Here is a 19,813-nt window from a genome sequence, read left to right as displayed (position 1 = left end):
AATAGTTAAATGGTAATTATTATGTAAGCATAAAAAAATATTTAAAATGAATTTTTGAAGATTTTTAGCATTCATTTGAATGCCTTTAATCGTTTTTGGATAGCCACATTCAACTTTAGAAACCATCACTTTGCTGTTTAGTGAAAGGAAGACTTTCTTTAAAACACAAAATGTTGCAATATGTAATAAAGAAATGTATGTTGATGTCGTCGATAAGTGGACTACATGTGCACGAGCCTCAATTGGTGCTTAAGTTTCCAGTTTGAATAGGAAAATTGGCCATAACAAGAGAACAAAGTAAATCCTTGAAACAGAAGAAAGTTGAAAAATTGTATTCAAAAAACAAACATTAATAAAGTGAAATTTTTTTGCCTTCTCACTAGTTATTAAAAAACTTTGTTTAAAATTAAAATATACCAATAAATATTTCTTTTTCTATCACAATAAAGAGTTTATTGAAATTTCAATCTCTGTAAAAATTGCATCAAAAATATTGCACATGTGCATATGACCTTTGGATTCATTTCGTAGACATTTTAAAGGAATTACTACTGCTCACCAGTGGGTGATTATATCAGACAAACACCAGATTGTGTTTGACTGGATACTTTAAACCAGAGTCTCTCAATGTATCTTTCTTTATCTTTGTCCTTATCAATAGAACAAACATATGTGTGTTACAGATTAAGTGAGAGAAGTGAAAAGAAGCTAATCCTCAGTTTGACTAGTTGGCGTGCAGATTATTCACCTCGAAGAATTCCAACAATTTACATATTAATTAATTAATATCATGCTTGACCTTATTGTTCAACCTTACATTTATATACTACATAAAAATAAACTTTTAAAAATTGCAATTGACATTAAAAACATTATAACATCATTCTATTAACCATCCTGAATAATTGATGGATGAATCTCAGTTTACTTAATAGCATACACGAAAATAATTTTGGAGCAAAAATTAGTCTCAACTCTAAAGTGATATCTTGAGGTATCAAATGCATTTAATGCATTAATAAATATTTAATTGAACATGTAGCGGAATATTTATCAATCATAAAAAGCTTTTACTTTATTAAAACAAAATCCATTCTATCACACTGCAAATCTCAAGCTTGTGAGTGTTGATTTCAATGCACTTGAAACTGTTTAAAAAGTAATTACAATGTTAATTGAATGAGTAATTTCATGTTTAACACGTTTAACCGTCTAAAAATAACACACTTGGACTTGCAGTGTCAGTGGGTGTTATGACATTACATTAATTTATTTCAAATTAAAGTGTGTAATAATAAAGACGTGTTTAATGTTAATTATTAACAAACTATACAAGTCTTGTAGTCGTTTTATACACTTTAAAGTGTGTTGAAATTTATAGTTTGTTTATGACATTTAACATTAATCACGTCTTTATTATTACACACTTTGATTTGCAGCGTTATGTAGTGCAAATTAGAGTAATTTAGAATTCTATTATTTTATAAGTAAGTTCATCTTGAATAAGTAAAAAAATAAACCTAAATAAAACTTGAGTATTAAGTATAAAACTCATGAAAAGCCACTCCCCGGTTAGTCAGTGATAGACCCTGGACGTAATTAACTTGACAATGAGCCGGATATGTGTTCACGTGTTTTGGATTTTCATTTATAATTGTAACATAACACCAAAAAATTTTTCTCATTAAACCCAACTCAATAAAAGTCACAAAAAATCTTTATTTTCCTCTTTCTTTCGTTTTGGAGTTGAAATCGATCAGACAAAAACATCATATGTTAAATGTAGATATAACTATTGTATAAAGGAAAAGAGAATAATTATGTATTGTAACAAGAATAATGTTATCTTCTCTGAATGATTTAATGCCGATCTTTGCAAATTCGTTGTACCGAATCATTCTCAGACTTCCTTTATATAAAGAGCTCGGATGAGCTTCGAGGTCTTGGCGTCTATTGTTGCGTGACGATTCGGATGTTCGACGATCTGCTGTAAAGCTATTTTAAGAACATCATCGACACTCAGTAGACAAGGAATGTGTTTTTGTCTTGACTAAGTTGATTTCTCAACCTCATTTCTGTACTTTAATTTTTCATTCGTGTGTTTATATTTAAAATAAAAGATTGTCGAAGAATAGTCAAATAAGTCAAATCATTCACTACTGGAGTTCATGATACATCAACTATTCTGCAGTTTTCAATACTGATAAAGACGGAAATGAGCTGATTACATTTCAGATAAAACCTCAGCTTCATATTTTATTTTTTATGTCTGGACATGTAAGAATAATAATCTCTTACTCGTAAAACTATTTTCTCACATTATCAAATGAAATATTAGATTTATTTATAAGTTTTTTTTTGTTATTTAAATAAAGTGTTGAGATGAATAAGCTTTTGTATGATTTTCGAATAATTATGGACAATAAATCGAGTGAATAAAAATGTCTCATCACGATAGAGAAATGTAAGATAATGGCACCAGATATTTACAAAAGTTTTAAAAAATAAACAGACGTGCAAATTACGAGCATTATATAACTGTTTAAGAGAAGAGTTATTGACCATAAATAACTTGGTAGATCTTGAAGATGATACCAAGTATCTGAGCTTCTGAAAATCTAGTTCATCAAATTTCATAGTTTCTGTAAGCTAACGTGAATCAACAGTCTAATGAATTCAAGTAATATTTAATTGACGAAAAATGATGAGAAAATAAAAAAATATTACGTAGCAGCATGTCAAAGACATATAAAGATATACATGTTTTTAAAAGTAGTGCCTGGAGGTTTATCATTGTGATTATTTCACGCTACATGATTCGACGGTGGTCCTTGAGGTCACGCGATGCCACCCAAGAGAAAAGAATAGCTTGAGAAATACACCATAGTCATGACAAAGTCATGTAAAGGTTTAGAAAATTTAACTTCAAAAGTATTGATTGAAATCAGCGAACCCAATGAAATACTTTGGAGTAAAAATTATCGACTCTGGTGAATTAGAATAGATAATTTTAAATATAAAACTTTTGGAGTAGCTGGTGAGAGGGTTGAAGAGTTGCTTTTTTTTTTGTGTAACGATTGATTGTCCATCGGAAAAGAGTTGGAGAATAAGAACGAGAGCAATAAGAGGAGGAGGAGGGTCGAGATCCTGAAGAAAAACAGGCGGGATGAAATAGACGGTCGTAACAACGTTGGTGGGATGTAGGAAGAGGGGCAGAGTTGGCTGAAGGACTGTAGAAAGATCGGCGAGAAGCCTTTCATAGAAAGACGCAAAGCCCAACACTCTTGGGACAGGAGAAAAAAAGAAGCAAGAGAGTAAGAGAATGAGAGTGTGGGGAAGTAAGCAAGAGGGAGATGGTGTATGCGTAGCGTGGTAGAGAAGCGGCATCGTCGCACGGGGCTCTGGGGCCAGGATATTTCAATACCGACAGTCGGAAGAGGGGAAAGGTTACCCTCCCTTCTTTGAATCTATCTCTCTTTAAGTTGGTCTCTTTTGCTCTCACATCACCCGCTCCCCTCGCGCAGAGCGCCCGAGGCCGCGAGAACCCCAGAACTGATACGACACACGTTTATGTTGCGCCAGAGCGAGACCTGTGGCACAGCTCTGTTATTCGGGTATTGTTGGGTGAGTGCGAGAGCTGAGGGGAGGATGAATGTTGAGTCGAAGCCGCGGTCGTTAAAGGGATTGAGGGGGGAAAACGCAAAACACACTGTTGTCTACTGACGCGCGTCGACGCCCACTTGAAGCAGCGACAGACAGACGCTGTAGGAGGGGCCCAAGTGTTGATTGGACGGCAGCTAAATAGAAGGGAGCAATTGGCGGGACGCCGAGTGCGGTCTACCAATCCAATTCCTTCCAGCGGGTTTTTATTCAAGCATTTATACCAAAGGACGGAAGAGCGGGCCGTCTGCTAGCAGCGGAGGACACTCTTGTTTCGGGATCCGTGGAGGTTACACGCGTTTGTACTCGTAGCGGTTTTTAGGATCTCGTTACGGTCGCGCGCGCAGTAGCTCGCGCATACTCTTCAGAATACGTGCCAGTGTGGTATAAGACACATCCAAGTGTCATATACCAATTGAACGGTTTACCTTTATACGGTACCGTCAGCATTTTGGATTTATTCATTTTTGAAATATTAGTGAAGAAAGTGCACCACAAGTTGGTCGTCGCAGTGCAGTGTTTATCGGCGAGGTTACCACGTTTAATGTGTATTAGTGCGTATCTGTACATTAAAAGTGTACTCAATAGAGAATGTAGAGTGTATGTGTGTGACAGAACGTCGCAGACTCACGGTAGAGGATACACGACGTTGCCAGATCAACGATCCAACGGCTATATAAACCAGTATAAGTGCGCACACTTGATAGATACTCATATGTTGTATTAGTATTTGTGTACGTATGAACTATTTGATCGATTGGGCAGAAGGATAATGCCTAAGGATCGTAGGTAGAGCACGGAGAACAGAAGCGTGAGGATACTTACACATTGGAAAACGTGTAGTAGTGAGCTCGTGACATTTGGTGGGACTATCGACTGAAACTTGGCAACGTTGCAACAGAGCGGTTGCTCTCGCACATACAAGGGGACTTGGGGTAGTCGGCAAGCTCGACTCTCTCATTTCAGAGTAGCACACAAATATCTCTGTCTTTGTCCTCACTACCTCCATTGCACCTTCGTCTCTCCGCCACATTCCCCTTATCAACGTTATTATTCCCCTCTCCTGTGGTGAGTCGTTCGATCCTTCTCTAACCCCCCGAGCGTATCCCCGCTCTCAATCCCCCACGCAACCGGGTCGGGCGAGTCCACGAACGAGTTTGCGAGGGGAGTTAGGCAGACTTCGAGATTAGTCTGCCGTGAACCGGAGAATGTGTTAGACGTTGGATGAGTATCGGTTCGTTTTACCGTTAACTCATTTTATAAGACTTTAGAGTTTTCAATAATAAAAAAAAATCTACAACTTTATTGTAATACCACTTGGACCTGAAAAAAAGGACGACAATTCGTAATATCGACATAAAACTGGATTAACGTCGTTTCGTATATCCGCCTGACGGCCATGTTTGGTGTTTACGAGGCAAGGGGGAGCAGTTGCTGGTTCTGACGTCACAGAACGAACTTCACCGAAGTTACCCGGAGAGAGCAGCACAAAACTACTCTACTATATCACCAATCTACTACATATACATATTTATATATGTACAACTACTACTAATACCTTACTACTACACTACTACTACTATTACTGCTATTCTCTTACCATCGTCATCCTCGTCACTTGGAAAACGTGTTACTTGTTAAAGGCACATTGGCGTTGACTTTGGCAAAATTAGGACTTGGTGAAGCCGCCTGTGTGACAAGGACTTATCGTCTATCAACGTGAAAGTCGTTGATCAGTGAGCTCGGCGTCAACACGCGGATTGGGTCTTCAATAGCGCGCGTTTAATTTGCTCCCGATGGGACGTGCGTGTCCGCCTCTGCTTGTACTTGCCGGTCGTACTGGCGTTACTCGCCGTCCTGAAAACATTTCCCATCACGACGCTCCTGTCTCGCCGCTGAAATAGCCGCTCTCTCTAATCATTGGCCCCAGTGGTGCGGCACAACCTGAGGCCAGTGCAAAAAACATACGGCCATGTCGACTATCAAGATAAACCCGAGCCGCACGTGTTGGAGTTTATCGTAAATAAATTGGATGAAAATTATCCTCAGTGACACTGGATTATAAATTGTTGATTCTTCTATCTGAAGATCATTTATGTGTGACTTTATTTTGTTTATCTATCTTTTAATATAAATCATCACAATAATTCAGTGCATCTAACATTTTACGCAATTACATTTGGATTACGCGTGTGTACTCAAGTGAAAAAAGGTTCATATGAAAATTTGATAGTTGTGAGTGATAGACAAGTTATTTACAACAATTGGATATGTAAATAGATTGTCGAAGTGTAATACGTCAATAACAGTGACGTGATATTGATCATTTGGATAAACAGTTAGTTAAAAAAATTGACAAGAAATTAACAATATAAAAATGGATTTAGGAGACAGGGTTTACGCTGCAGAAAGGATCACGAAGAAGAGAGAAAAGCGGGTAAGATTACTTGATGTATTAAAAAAAACCACCAGGCGGCGTTAGCCGACAGAATGTTATTTGCTAGTCTAGAATATCCCCACCCGTTAATATCAGGAGGGCAGGAGTTACCTCTTCAAGTTAATTCCCCTCCCCTTGAGATTTATACCATGCTCGAGACTCTCCAACTTGACTCGTTAAATGCTAACGGGGACGCTTCTCTTTCTCTTCCTTTTTTCTCCCTTTTTTTTTTCTTCTTTCTCTTTCTTTATCTAACAATCTATCTTTCTTACTCTCTCCATAACTCGATTCACGAAAGGGGAAAATGGTCTTTGGGCCAGGCAACTCGTTGCGTCACGCGATCCATTGCATGGAACGTTACGCGATCTTTGTGTTTCGTAAAAAAAAAATGTTGGATGAGTTTTTTTTTAACTGGGTAAAATATCTCCAACATTCAATCAAAGATTTAACATCAACATAAATTCAATTGTTCTCACTAACACTGACTGTCATCGTAAGATCGAAAAAAGAATCTTCAATAATTTTTTGCAAAATTCAATACAATACTGAATGATTAATGAATGATTTGATCAGTTTTGTATGACTAGCAAATAATATTAAATCAATTGAAAATAGTTAAAGTTAGAGAATTAAAGATCAACTTTTTGGAGCAGATTACTAAATATTGTAACACAATCGAAAAATGTATGATAATTATTGTTTGAGCACATTCAAATATATTTAGAGTCATTTAAATGTATTCAATTTATTCAAAAATAAAAGTTCATTCATTACTTATCGAAATTTGTGTTACATAAATTTTGGAGTTGAAAATTCAGATGAATTTTATCTAGAGAAAGAATAAAATAAAATCGTGTATTGTATGTTTTTTTTTGCAGGGTAAAGTCGAGTATTTTGTTAAGTGGAAGGGCTGGAGTAAAAAGTACAACACATGGGAACCAGAAGAAAATATTTTAGATGTCAGGCTCATTGAATTATACGAAGAGAGCCAAAGAGGAGGTGACGTTGTCACAAGAAGACCCAGAAGGAGAGACGCAAGATACAACGTAAGATACTGCGCTTTGTTGGATGATGAAATTGATGAAAAAGATTCAAGTACCAACGTCACTACTTTACGTCAACAGGAGCAGGTTTTAGCTAGTCTTCATGTGGCAGAGGAGCCTGGTGGAGACGAAAGAGTTGGTGAAGACAGTCAAGATGAGTCTGGCAGTACCTCAGCACCTCGATTAAATCCTGCTGCTGATGAAGACACGTTGCCGAGCTCGCTCGATGGTCATGAGTCTCCAACACCACCCGAATTATCAGCGTCAGCATTCAGTATCGATTCAGACAGTTCAAACAGCAGCGTTGACATTCCACTCATAGCAAGAAGGGAACCAGCGGGCACCAAGAGGAAAGCTGAGGTCTTAAGCAAAGAATCAGGCAAAATTGGCGTTACTATAACCACAAGTCCGAGCAGTGGCGGTGGAAGTCCACCTCCTAATAAAATTCCACGTCTCCTTCCTATCAAGGGCAATGCCACTCCTTATCACGTGAGTTTTCAATTAGAAAATAATTATTAAGTACAATAAATGAGAGTGTGAAATAGAATTAAAAATCCACTTTTAAAAAAAGATAAAATTATTATAATTAAACGAAATGGGTTGTTAAATCTATTGAATTAAATAATTTACGTTTGTATAAAATATAAATTGTGTTCATATCGATACAGCTTTTTGTAAAAAAATTTCGACAAATAATTTATTAGAGTCAACAATCGAAACTTTGAAGAAATTCAACTACAAAAGTATGCAATCAATTATTTATATTGACATAAAGAGGAGCTAATTAATAAAAATTTGATTATTGTTATCAAGTCAAGTAATTGATTTTAATTTTCAAATAATCTTTATAGAATCACAAACTAAATGGCAAAAGACCTTCATCATCTGGTGTTAAATCAACGCCAGAAGAGCCGCTTCCAGCAGTTCCAACAACTCCAGCACCTGCAATTCAGGACAAAAAACGACCTGAAGCTGATGTACCACATGGTCCACCACCTTCTCTACCTCGGGCACCTCCCGCCCCTCTATCTCCAAGAATAGATACTCCTCTAGAGCATCCGCCAAAAAAGAGACCTCTAGAGAAAACTGAAAAGTCAAATGGCACAATGACTGACACAAATGGCCACAAATCCCCCAGTCCTACTGATGCTTACACAAATAATAACAGGTTAACTTCTATTGTTAATGGCCATCACGGACATAATAATAATAACAACAATAATAATAACATCAACAATAATAATACGAGTAATAATAATAACAATAACAATAATAATGCGACAAGTATCATACCACCGGAAATTATAAAATCCAACGTGTATATTCCACTGACCAGTCCAAGTACTGATTATTGGCACGCGAGAAATCCTGTTGCTGATCAAGTATTTATTACTGACGTTACAGTCAATTTAAAAACCGTCACTATCAGGGAGTGTAAGACTGAGAAAGGATTTTTTCGTGAGAGAGATCCTAAAAGCGATATCTACTGAATAAAATGAAAACAAGAACATTAAATAAGCCAACAGAATGTTTGACTTGAAAATCGTAATTTAATGATTGTACATATAAATTATTTTCACACTAAATAACGTTAAGATGCTACAAAAATAGACTTCTTGTGACAATTCAAACAGACTGTTGATAGAATATAATGAAATTGTTATCGCAAAATTGAATTGTCAGTGACGAAATTATCAATATCTTGTAATAATGTGATTTTACTATTCAGTCAATGGATAAAATCACCACCGAAGAATCGAAAAGAATTACACTGGTTCCAAATATTTATTTTATTGTCTAAATAATTGAAAAAATATCGAAAATTTAAGATCTTGATATTGTATATATTTCTGAGTGAAAAGTCTAATTGATCATTAACATTAATTTCTAAGAAAATAAAAAAAAAATATTGAAATAAGTTTAATAATAATGTAAAAACTTGTCAGGTTCTTTTCTTTCCATATCATTCAGAAATTAATGAAATATTAATTGTACTTTTCTTAAGTGTATGCTTGGTAGATTCTAGATTGCACTGATCCGGTGATTAGATTGGTAATAAAATGAAATTTATAATAAATTAAATATTGAAATATACTTTTGAATCATGATCATAAATATTTTGCCGTAAAACTGTCAGAAAATCAATTTATGGACAGATAAATTTAATTTATTGAACAAGCTTAACAAAAGATATCATTAAAAATGAAATTATAATGTTAATATTTTCAACTATCATATTAAATAATTGATTAATTGATTGATTGGTATTATTAATTATTGCTAGTGATGAGCAAATATATTATTTTATTTTACTTCTAAGACTCACTTACAAAAGAAAAGTTATCGTTTATGTTTTTAGCTGTGTAAATTGGTTATTTTTACAGTCGATTTTTAAAGTTTGTTGGCGTTATTATTGATAATATTAATAACAACGATTATATTAACATTTCTTTGTTAGCTAACAAAGATATGAAAATATGTTTCTTATTTTGTTCACGTTATGTTTTAAAATGTGTGTTAATTTGCACTTGTAGTTTTTCGTGATGGGCTATAAGTCTTTTTATCATTTCAAATCGACCATCTGATACATGTCAGATTTTTAAATTGTTGATTATTCATTAATAACAGCTTATTAATTATTAATTCATCATTTAAGATGATTTATTACAATCTAGAAAATCAAATAAGTTCTCATGAGAGCATATCTTTTAACACTACAATTTTTAACAGTAACCAAATTGTTATCACTTATTTCAAGATTATAGTAACAAATTCAACTGAAATGATAATTTTTATTTATATAATCTCATAAATATGAGGTGATCGTAATCGTACATCTTCAGAACCAGTAAATCCGTGATATAGATAATTATAAATAGATTGTAAAGGCTAATTATATATGTATACTGCTTATTTATTAATTGATTAGTTATCAACTATGATTAATTTATAGATTTTTAAATTTTAACGTAATCATATGTGACAAATATACACACGAGTAATGAATACCTGCTTTTAATTTAAAACATAAATCACGAGTTTTTTAATCAAAGGTTCGTTGTAGAATCTCTCTCAAAACGAACCAAAGATCATTTTTTTAAAATGAATTTCTACATTCGTGTGATGACTGATGTGGATTGCGATAATTATTTACATTATATACAATGATATAGAAATCATAAAGAAAAAATTTAACGTAAATAATTATCGTCATTTTTGTCATCTTATCGGCAAAAATATTTACAGAAGACATGTTATTATGTATAATTGTATATTAAAAAGACGTACTATTGTAAAAAGTGTAAATAGAGAAAATGAATTTCTTAATTTTTTCGCTGATTAAATGAATAGATTCAGAGTAGATGGACATTTTCTTCTATTTTTTTTTGTTTCACAGTTGTAAATATAAAAGAAGAGCGAAATTAAATAAAATACTTCATTTATGGTCATTTATGTATGTAATTATTATAAATGTAAATTTAAAAAAACGCAAGGGTTATTATTATATCATAATTATTATGACAATTATTATTGCTATTATTATAATTATTATTATTATTGATGAGAGGGAAAGAATAAAATTTTTTAGATGTAGAATTTTTAAAATAGACTGTGCGCGTACCTTCGATATTTTTTCTGTACTTATGGACATTCATCTATATGATAGAGAACAAAAGAAACAGAAGTGTGGAATGTCGCAGTGACTACGCAAGGCATATATTATATATGAACCCCAGTAGTACCAAATCCAACAGTAATTTTAGTTCTGTCTGGTACAGATTCCTTATATTTCAATAAAATCATTACTTGAAATACTGTTGTTATACTTATTTATTAATCCTCATTCTAAGAATGATTTATTTATCATTCTATGAATTAGTGAATTTTTATTCCGATTTATTTTTTAAAAAACAATAAACACGCTATAATCTCAAAAAATTAGTGTTAAAGTAACAATCTTTTATTATACCATTGAATGGTCAAACAGACGCTATCAGTAGAATTACTTAAAAAACTAATTTATTTTCAATAAAATTATTAATTAGTTCGAATTAATGATCAGCCGCTGCTGTTATACTTATTGATAGTTATCAACCAAAACCAATTAATTGAAAAATTATTCGACTAAAGAAATTCATTTTTCAGTTATATAAAATGATATTCAATAATATATGGTAAAAATTTCCTGTTAACTTTTTCAAATATAGATAAGTTGAATTATTCATTGAAATATTTGATTTGAATTCAGTTGAAGAAATTTTTATATCAGTAATTATTCTAAATTTTTCATTTAATGGTAAATGATATCTTGATTTGATTTCAAGTATACAAATACATTTAGATAAATTATTATATAAAAAGTTCTAATTCATTAATAATACATAGAAGCTTTACATTGTTAAGTTCAATTTTATCAATTATTACTAATACTTACCTTAGATAGCAGTGTAATTAAGACAATTTTATCGAAACAAAATTTCACCAAACTCCACTTTCGATGTTCTACTGTTTTTAGACGCTCGTTTATTTACATTCAATACGCAATAAATATGCGTCTTTAAAAACAATTTTCATTTCACTACATTATGAGGTAATTGTTAGTCTAAATAAATAATAATAATTTATCAATAATATTTGCTCTAATTGCGCTAATCACTCATTTAATTAGTAAAATGTTTAACGAAAAAATATATTAATTATCAACCATTTGAAAACAACTGACAATCGGAGCTTGAGAGTTATTGCGCAAGCGTAGCGTCAGTTGCAGGCTTGCCAACCAAGTTTTGTATAGTTATAACCGTAAGTCACTAGAGTTCAACAAAGTCCTAGTAAATAGAATGGCAGCACTGACAATCCAGAAAGCTTGTGCGTTGACGCCAATTGTCTGTGGAATTTGTGCTAGGGTTTTATCAGAAATATTTTTTTGTACAACAGCCAGAACGGTTGGTTTATTTTTTACAAGTAATATCAAATAAAGTAATAGCGGGGTCGTAACTTCAGTGCAACCATATGTGTTGGATTAAAAGAAAATAATATGTGGGTGAAACCACAAGAAGTTTTACTTGCCAACGCGTTTTGGTAAATATCAATATACTACCATAACTAATAAATTGTTTACATCGAGTGTCAAGTACAGCTGATGAATGATTTTTTATATAAACATGCACATGGTTTGATTAATTATTCATTAAAACATTAAGTTATTTCATTCTCAAGATTTATACTCATTAGTTTGATAAACTTTTTTTTATCGTACTAAATTTTTTTATTTTTTATTGTCATTGTCAATATCGTGCTCATAAAATTACGAAATTGACTACATATGAGCAAGTAAATCATATAAGAAAATTATTACATATTTTGTGATTAAATCTGAAGGTTACCAAGTTCTTTAAAACTATGCATTATTTTTTTAATTTATTTAATTATATAAGATAGAAAGTACTAAAAGAAATTTTAATTAAAATGAAACTAATTTAATTAACTAACAGTTTTAAAAATAGAAAAAAAAATTTATTTTATATTTTTGGAGTAATTCTATTTTAATTCTATATAATTTTTTAAAATGAAGCTCATAAATTGTTAAGATGAAGGAAAGTAAAAAAAAAATCAACAGTTATGCTCTTCGTTTAGTAATATGTTTGAACGTTATTCACTTTGAATATTAATATTTTTATACATTTCAATAATTTAAGAAATCAATATATATTCTCATACAGGGTTACAGAGCAGGCAACCGTTTACTTTGTGTTACAAAGACGAAAGGGTCATGGAAAAAGTAAAGGACTGTCATCAATACTCGTTGGAACATTGGACAGTGTATTCGATACGAAGCCTCCTCCATTTCGAATTCTACATCAAACGCCATCATCAGAAGTTTATTGGGGTATTGATAGTTTAGTGACAAATTGATTTGAAAAATTCTTTATAAATTTTGGTTGTCAAATTGTTCATACAATTGATAAGAGTTCAAAAGATAACGATAACAAAAGACATGCATTTGTGGAGCAGATGCTTTTTTGACAATCTAATCTTTCAACTGTCTACCAGTTAAATAGACAAAACAAACAGTAGAAATATTTATAAAAATATTTGTTACTTTTTTAGTGGTAGCATGTTCACTGACTCATGAAGAAATTTTACAAGATTGGGAATGGCTTCATTCAAATTTAATGGATACTTTAAAATCTTTTGATACCGAAGAGGAAATAACAGAATTTGTTTGCTGTAAAATACAATCGATTATTGCCAATAATGTTCCAGACTGTCAATTTGCTGAAGGTAATATAAATATTTAAAAAAAATATTTTTTTAATTAGACTCGTGCAGTAATATTATTGAATAATTAATTCAATTATTTACTTATCATTAATTATGTGCACGAACAATAACATAAATCAAACAAAAAAGCATTATCTTTGTTACGTTTTTGAATTAAGACTTTCTTATTTATCATAACTTGAGATTATTGCTTACAATAAAGTCTGAGTTATTTAACCGGCAGAATAATACTCTAAAGATAATCATTGTTTCAATGATTAATAATACAAAGATATATTTTATTGATCAAAAAACTTCATTTACTTCACTGTGCTTCAGACATTGAAGTATTTTTTTCAAGCGTCATCACAATATTATAAATGGTAATGAATAGTTTATTGAAAATACTATTTATTATGATTTCCAGAGGAAGATCCGCAGTCATTTAAAACAGCCTCTTTCAAATTTCATCAACTTTTTAATCTACCAAGTGATGATAAACTTGTCAATTATTATTCGTGTAGTTATTGGAAAACACGTTTACCTAGACAAGGATGGTTATACTTGTCCGTCAATCACATGTGTTTCTATGCGTATATCCTTTCAAAAGAAACAAAGTTAATAATAAGATGGGCTGATATTGTGGAGTTGGATAAAACTAATTCTCTGGTATTCCCAGACAGTATTCGTATTGTTACTCGAGACAATAAAGAGCATCATTTTTCCATGTTTCTACGTAAGTCTGAGACTTATTCATTAATGGAACAACTCACTAATATTGCAATGAAGAGGTATGTTCGTTTTTAGTTCAATATTTAATACTCAAAGACTTAACTAATTTTGATGAAATATAAATTAAACAAATAAATGATATTATTATTAATCATTTTGTTTTAGACTAATTGATGAAAAAAGTGGATTCAATGAAGATAGGGAGTTATTGAATAAATTAAGGTATTTATAATAATTATAATTGTCTTAAGTGAGAATTTTTATTATCACTGTTGATGTTTTCAGTAAAAATGTACCAAAAAAGCCTTCATTTTTAAAACGTGATCTCGATGCACGAGCACATTCAGAAGCATACAGATTACAGTTTCGATTACCAGGAAATGAGAAATTAGATGGTAGTATTGACGCAACACTCTGGACACCGTATAATAAACGTGACGTCTGGGGAAGAATATTTTTATCACAAAATTATCTCTGCTTTGAAAGCCGAGTGAGTAATGAAACATATTTAAACAAAAAAAAAATGTAGTTATTTGAAATATTCAAAGAAAAAAAAATAGTAAAGATAATTATAAAATTTTTTATGACATTACGATATATAAAAATGTAAGCAAACTTATTGTTTATTGATCAAGTTTTTCTTTTTTACAATTATTTCAATGTTTTAGGTCAGACAATTGGTAAGTTTAGTAATTCCTTTACGTGAAGTTAGACTGGTTGAACCTGCGGACCAATCGCCCAATTGTTCAACATCAATGGATAAATCTATTCTTGTAACTACGCCTAGAGCATCTTTTTTGTTTGCACAAATTCAAGACAGAGATTTTGTGGTTCAGAAAATATCTGAATTATTAACAAAGACTAAATTGATGCAATTGTAAGTTAATAACTCGGTAATGATAGCTATGAAATATCACTAAAAAATGAGTAACCAACTTCATTAATAAACTTTCATGACAAATTCTTTTTTTTTTTAAACATTCTAGTTACTCATTAGCAAGTCCAACAAGTAATGATAATGAAGAAACAATAAAACCAAAAAATTCTTGGACTCCACAACCACCATTAATGACTCTTTTTAAAGCTCCACTGAGCACTGAAGCAGCTGTGAAACAAGAAGCAAAAGAAAAACAATGGGAACTGCACTTTGCAGAGTATGGAAGGGGGATAACAATATACAGAACAACAGAAACTGCAAAACTAGTAATTCAAGGTGTTCCTCAAACTCTTAGGGGTGAAGTTTGGTTGACATTCTCTGGTGCTTTGAATGAAATGGCAATGAATCCTGGATTGTACCAATCATTGGTAAATCAATCATTAGGGAAATCTTGTCAAGCTAATGAAGAGATTGAACGAGATTTACATAGATCATTACCTGAACATCCTGCCTTTCAATCTGATACTGGAATAAATGCTTTGAGAAGGGTTCTATCTGCTTACGCTTGGAGGAATCCTCAAATCGGTAAATTTTTTATTTAATTATTTTTATGAAATACATAAATTAAAAACAAAAGAAAAAATTATTTTTGTATTTTATTTAGGATACTGTCAAGCGATGAATATAGTAGCGTCAGTTTTGCTCATCTATTGCTCAGAAGAATCTGCTTTTTGGCAATTGTGTAATGTTTGCGAGTCACTACTTCCCGATTATTATGATCGTCGAGTAGTAGGTGCTCTTGTGGATCAAGGGTTATTAGAAGAATTAGCTGCAGAGCATTTACCAACTCTTCATGCGAAACTCAAAGAACTAGGACTTATTCGAGTAATTTCTCTGTCCTGGTTTCTGACAATTTTCCTTAGTGTAATGCCGACAGGAAGTGCTGTCAATATTATGGACTGCTTTTTCTATGACGGAGCTAGAGTTATATTTCAAATAGCTTTAACTGTGCTAGAATGGAACCAAGATAAATTATTAGAATGTCGAGATGACGGAGAAGCAATGCAATTATTAACAGATTATTTAGGAGGAGTATTCAATGATGAAGGACCAGTATTACCTCGCCCAGTTGATAGTGCAACACCTCCACGAAGTATTTCAGTGCAAACGTTAATTTTCGAATCATATTCGAGGTATGGATCTTTGACAATCGGCAAAATTGAGAGATTAAGGTTAAAACATCGTCTTAGGGTTGTTCAAAATCTTGAAGAAGGTATTGAAAAAAATGTGATAAGAAGTGTAGTTACTGATAAATATATGACGACAGAAGAACTGCAAGATTTGCTCAGTTTAGTTCGAGAAGAACTAATGAGTCAACGAAAATCCGAGCCAGAGCGTTATGATCCAACACAACCACCTTATGAAGCTTACAAAGTTGATTTTGAGCTCTTTAGAATTCTTTTTGGTGGACTTTCCCCTTGGGGAAAATGTACACAGGCTGAATCACTTGCTGCAAGATTATTTAGATTAATGGATCGCAATCATGATGGTTTCTTGAACTTTCGAGAAATTGTACAAGCAATTGGGGTTACTGCTACTGCAGATGTTACTCAGAGATTGAAACTTTTGTATACTCTGCATTTACCACCACTTCTTACTCCAGTGGATATCGATTCTCCCACACATTCCGATGGAGCTGAAGTGGCTGCTGAAGCAACAGATTTCTTTGATACTATGGAGCAAAGTGCAGCTTCTTTAGAATTAGCGATCAGTCTTAATGACGATACGGATCGGCTTTCACGGTCAATCAGTATGAACAGTCAACAAGGAGAATCATGGGAAAACCAAAGTATGGGTAGCTTGAGATCTTTAATTGATTGTAAAGAAAGTCCTTTGGAATTCAAAACAGTTCCTAAAATGTCTCAAAGACATTTTATTGCTTTATGGAAAACTCTTTATGATATGTTCCCTGCTCAACCTGAAGATCAAGATGTGTATCATTCTATTGCAACAATAGGTATAATTAATAAATTATTATTGAAGTTTATTAAGTATTCAATATATTAATAATATATTTTTACAAATAGGAACACTACTACTACAACTTGGAGATGTAGGAAAGAAATTCTACGTAGATCGAGAAGAATCTGAAGATAGTTTATTACTAGCTTCTGATACTCAAATAAAAGGAACTAAGTTCGAACGAGTAAGAAATCTATTTTAAACTGTTGAAAAAATTGAATAAATTCAATAATATTTTAATAAAATTATTTTCAATTTTAACAGTCACCAGATCGCAATGGAAATCCTTCGAGTATTTCATCTTCCACAGATCCAGACTGGGCAATAACAGTAGAACAATTCCTTGCTTCAGCTTTGAATGGTGCACCGATAACGGAGTTCTTTAGTAAAAGAGCAAACCTTTCAGAAGCTATTGCAACCTTACGCAATCGAAGATTCAATAGAGTTCATTCTTTAGCAGATACTCCAGTAATTCACGTATGACGATTTGATGAAGTCTTTGTCACTGAATGTGAGCCCATGCAAAAAGAAATTAACTTGATCAATATTAATTAATTCAATATTAATTGAATACACGTGATAATTGGAATTATTATGTTCCAAATTAATTAATTATTTAAATAATAAGTTTTTCTGTAATTATAAAAATCAACCCTGAAAAATTAGAATAGAATTTCAAAAGTGGTAACTATCAAAATAATTAATTATCATCGTCTTGACGATAAATTTGATATCGTTAAACATACGAACTAATCAGGTTCGTAAAAAATTATTGATTAAATATGAATATTTGTAAAAATAAATCAATTGATTTTTTATATAAAAAAATACTCAGGGTATATATTAATCGTTCTGTATCAGTAAAAATGGTCAAATTAATTTAAATCAGATATCAACGAGAGGACTTAATTTTCATTGACACTATTCACTAATGAACTAAAAGCGATCATTGTATTTCTTGCTCTTTTGCTCTTGAAAGATATTTTTATTTTTTATATAACTCCTAGAATAACTTTTGAAATACTTAGATTTATTAATCGAGTAATTATCAAGGTAATAAAAAAAGTCATGATAATAATTAGTTATAAATTTCTATAAATTGCACTTATGAAATGAGAACCAACTGCAACTCCGCAATACTTTTTTCACAATATCATAGAATAAAGCTGAAAATAGTTATTATTTTGTGCTCATGAATTTATACAGATAAATATTTTCTAGACTTTTATTTTTATATCAATAGCATTGGCAATGTGCAAAATATATAATGAATATTTATCAGATGTAATTAGGTTTTAATAATAAATTTTATGCAAAGCGTGTAGTTTGTTTTTGTTATGTATTTTAATTGTATATAAAATAACATTTATTTCATACTTGTGTTTATCTTTTTTGTTGTACCTTTTGCATATCAGTAATACAAATTAATATTTAATTTACTTTCGAAAATTGGGTTTAAATATAAAAATGACTGCTTTTTTTCAGAGGAATGAAATAGATCAGTTTATATTGGTATTTTTTTTATTTAATTATTTATTTAATAATTATTGTACGCATGAAATTAAAAATTCTTAGCTAAAATTCCGTCCTTTTTTGCGAGTCGAACAATGCAATCGTCGGATTCTCCCTGTAATAAAATTTAAAATAAAAAACTTGGTATTATTATTAGTTTGATCAAAGTAAAATTCATTCATTTAAAAACTAGAGTAGATATTCTAATAAAGTTACAGTCAAATTATCCTGAAATATCAGTTGCATTCAAATTAACTAATTTTATTTCTTTAATTTTAATGAAGTGATTGAAGTTATTAAAGAATGTAATTTGAAAACCAAAGAAAAAATGTTAATGTACAGTAGAAATATTTTATAGTAAATTATTCAAGTTCTTATTGTTGTAATAAATAACAATTAATGACTTTTCATTCGGTATCAGTTCTAAAATGAAAAAATGATTGAATATTATAAAGAATTTGAAAAGTTAAGATTTAAACTTTTCAAATTCATTCTTTAAAGATGATGATACTTTCTATATAACTCATCGTCTCATTAAAACCCGGATACATTTCTTTAATAGATGCAAGAAAAAATGTTGTAGAATTCTTACCATACGACGGATGGCTCCACAAATGGCGTACATTTTATGTACATCTGTCATCCTGCCAGTTGCGGGATCGACATCAGCAAGAGTTAGCTGAATAGAAGCATGATCTTTAGCATGAATAATTCTGTTGCTTGAGGAGCTACAAAAAAACATAACCTTAAAATTCAATCCCTGTCACTTTGATTAATTATGCTCTAAATACAGAACTAAATTACTTTCAAGCTACAATTTTAACATATATAAAATATAAACATTATTTAATCAACTATTTTTGATATTTTTGATCAAATTGAATATTAATTGTCAATAAAACCACGTGTTAAAACATTTATCTCACCATTTTCGCGGCCAGTAAAGATCCACAAATTCTTTTTGGTCGTTTTCCATTTTGATTACCTACAAACAAAGTTATTTATATAAATAATAGAAAAAATAAAAATTCATTATATAAATTATTTTATTAACAGATAAATAATTAATTTAATAAATAATTAACGTACTGTAGGTACTAATGCCTATCAAAGTTACAGGCGGAAAGAAAGGAGAAAAAGGAAATACAGTTGGCTATGCTGGAAAAGTATTGCTGCCAACATCAAGTATAAAAAAAAAAAGATGGCAGCACATGTCGACAAAAAAATTATTATTGGATAGTGGCGATCCTGACGGCTATTCTCTAAGAT

The 19,813-nt window shown here is 31.5% G+C and overlaps 4 protein-coding genes across 7 annotated transcripts in view; 2 read left to right on the top strand and 2 right to left on the bottom strand.

Annotated features, from left to right (window-relative positions):
- The window catches only part of Rab26 (RAS oncogene family member Rab26), a 164,452-nt gene extending 152,771 nt beyond the window's left edge, over positions 1–11,681 (bottom strand). Inside the window, exon 1 of one of the 3 annotated variants that reach the window (XM_035092595.1) lies at positions 11,576–11,681. The gene's annotated coding sequence lies outside the window, so the exon portion shown is untranslated. Of the gene's footprint in view, positions 1–5,260; positions 5,392–11,575 lie in introns of those variants that run through there. The other 2 variants (XM_035092594.1, XM_035092593.1) reach the window with 2 other exon arrangements.
- On the top strand, positions 5,477–9,313 carry Pc (Polycomb). Of its 2 annotated transcripts, XM_035092592.1 has the most exons (4): positions 5,477–6,097; positions 6,976–7,143; positions 7,222–7,629; positions 7,992–9,313. In XM_035092592.1, the coding sequence occupies exons 1-4, from the start codon at positions 6,038–6,040 to the stop codon at positions 8,628–8,630; spliced, it is 1,275 nt and encodes a 424-aa protein (XP_034948483.1). In that variant the 5' UTR covers positions 5,477–6,037; the 3' UTR covers positions 8,631–9,313. The 2 variants fall into 2 exon arrangements, with proteins under 2 accessions (XP_034948483.1, XP_034948482.1); XM_035092591.1 differs by having other exon boundaries at positions 6,976–7,629.
- Positions 11,682–12,175: 494 nt separating the features above from the next.
- Positions 12,176–18,393, top strand: Tbc1d8-9 (TBC1 domain family member 8/9). Its single transcript, XM_035092755.1, has 11 exons — positions 12,176–12,219; positions 12,861–13,027; positions 13,249–13,422; positions 13,829–14,192; positions 14,299–14,355; positions 14,419–14,623; positions 14,802–15,010; positions 15,120–15,595; positions 15,675–17,027; positions 17,098–17,216; positions 17,297–18,393. Exons 1-11 carry the CDS (start codon positions 12,176–12,178, stop codon positions 17,513–17,515), a joined length of 3,387 nt encoding a protein of 1,128 aa, XP_034948646.1. The 3' UTR covers positions 17,516–18,393.
- A 142-nt stretch (positions 18,394–18,535) lies between these two features.
- On the bottom strand, positions 18,536–19,771 carry RpS21 (ribosomal protein S21). Its single transcript, XM_035092756.1, has 4 exons — positions 19,634–19,771; positions 19,471–19,529; positions 19,137–19,272; positions 18,536–18,659 (listed from the first exon to the last, which is right to left on the bottom strand). Exons 2-4 carry the CDS (start codon positions 19,518–19,520, stop codon positions 18,594–18,596), a joined length of 252 nt encoding a protein of 83 aa, XP_034948647.1. The 5' UTR covers positions 19,521–19,529; positions 19,634–19,771; the 3' UTR covers positions 18,536–18,593.
- Positions 19,772–19,813: the final 42 nt, after the last annotated feature.

The sequence above is a fragment of the Chelonus insularis genome, unplaced genomic scaffold, assembly GCF_013357705.1.
Source record: "Chelonus insularis isolate UGA/USDA-ARS -01 unplaced genomic scaffold, ASM1335770v1 contig_94_pilon, whole genome shotgun sequence".
In the NCBI taxonomy this organism is placed as follows: domain Eukaryota; kingdom Metazoa; phylum Arthropoda; class Insecta; order Hymenoptera; family Braconidae; genus Chelonus; species Chelonus insularis.
This window is presented reverse-complemented; position numbering and strand designations above follow the sequence as displayed.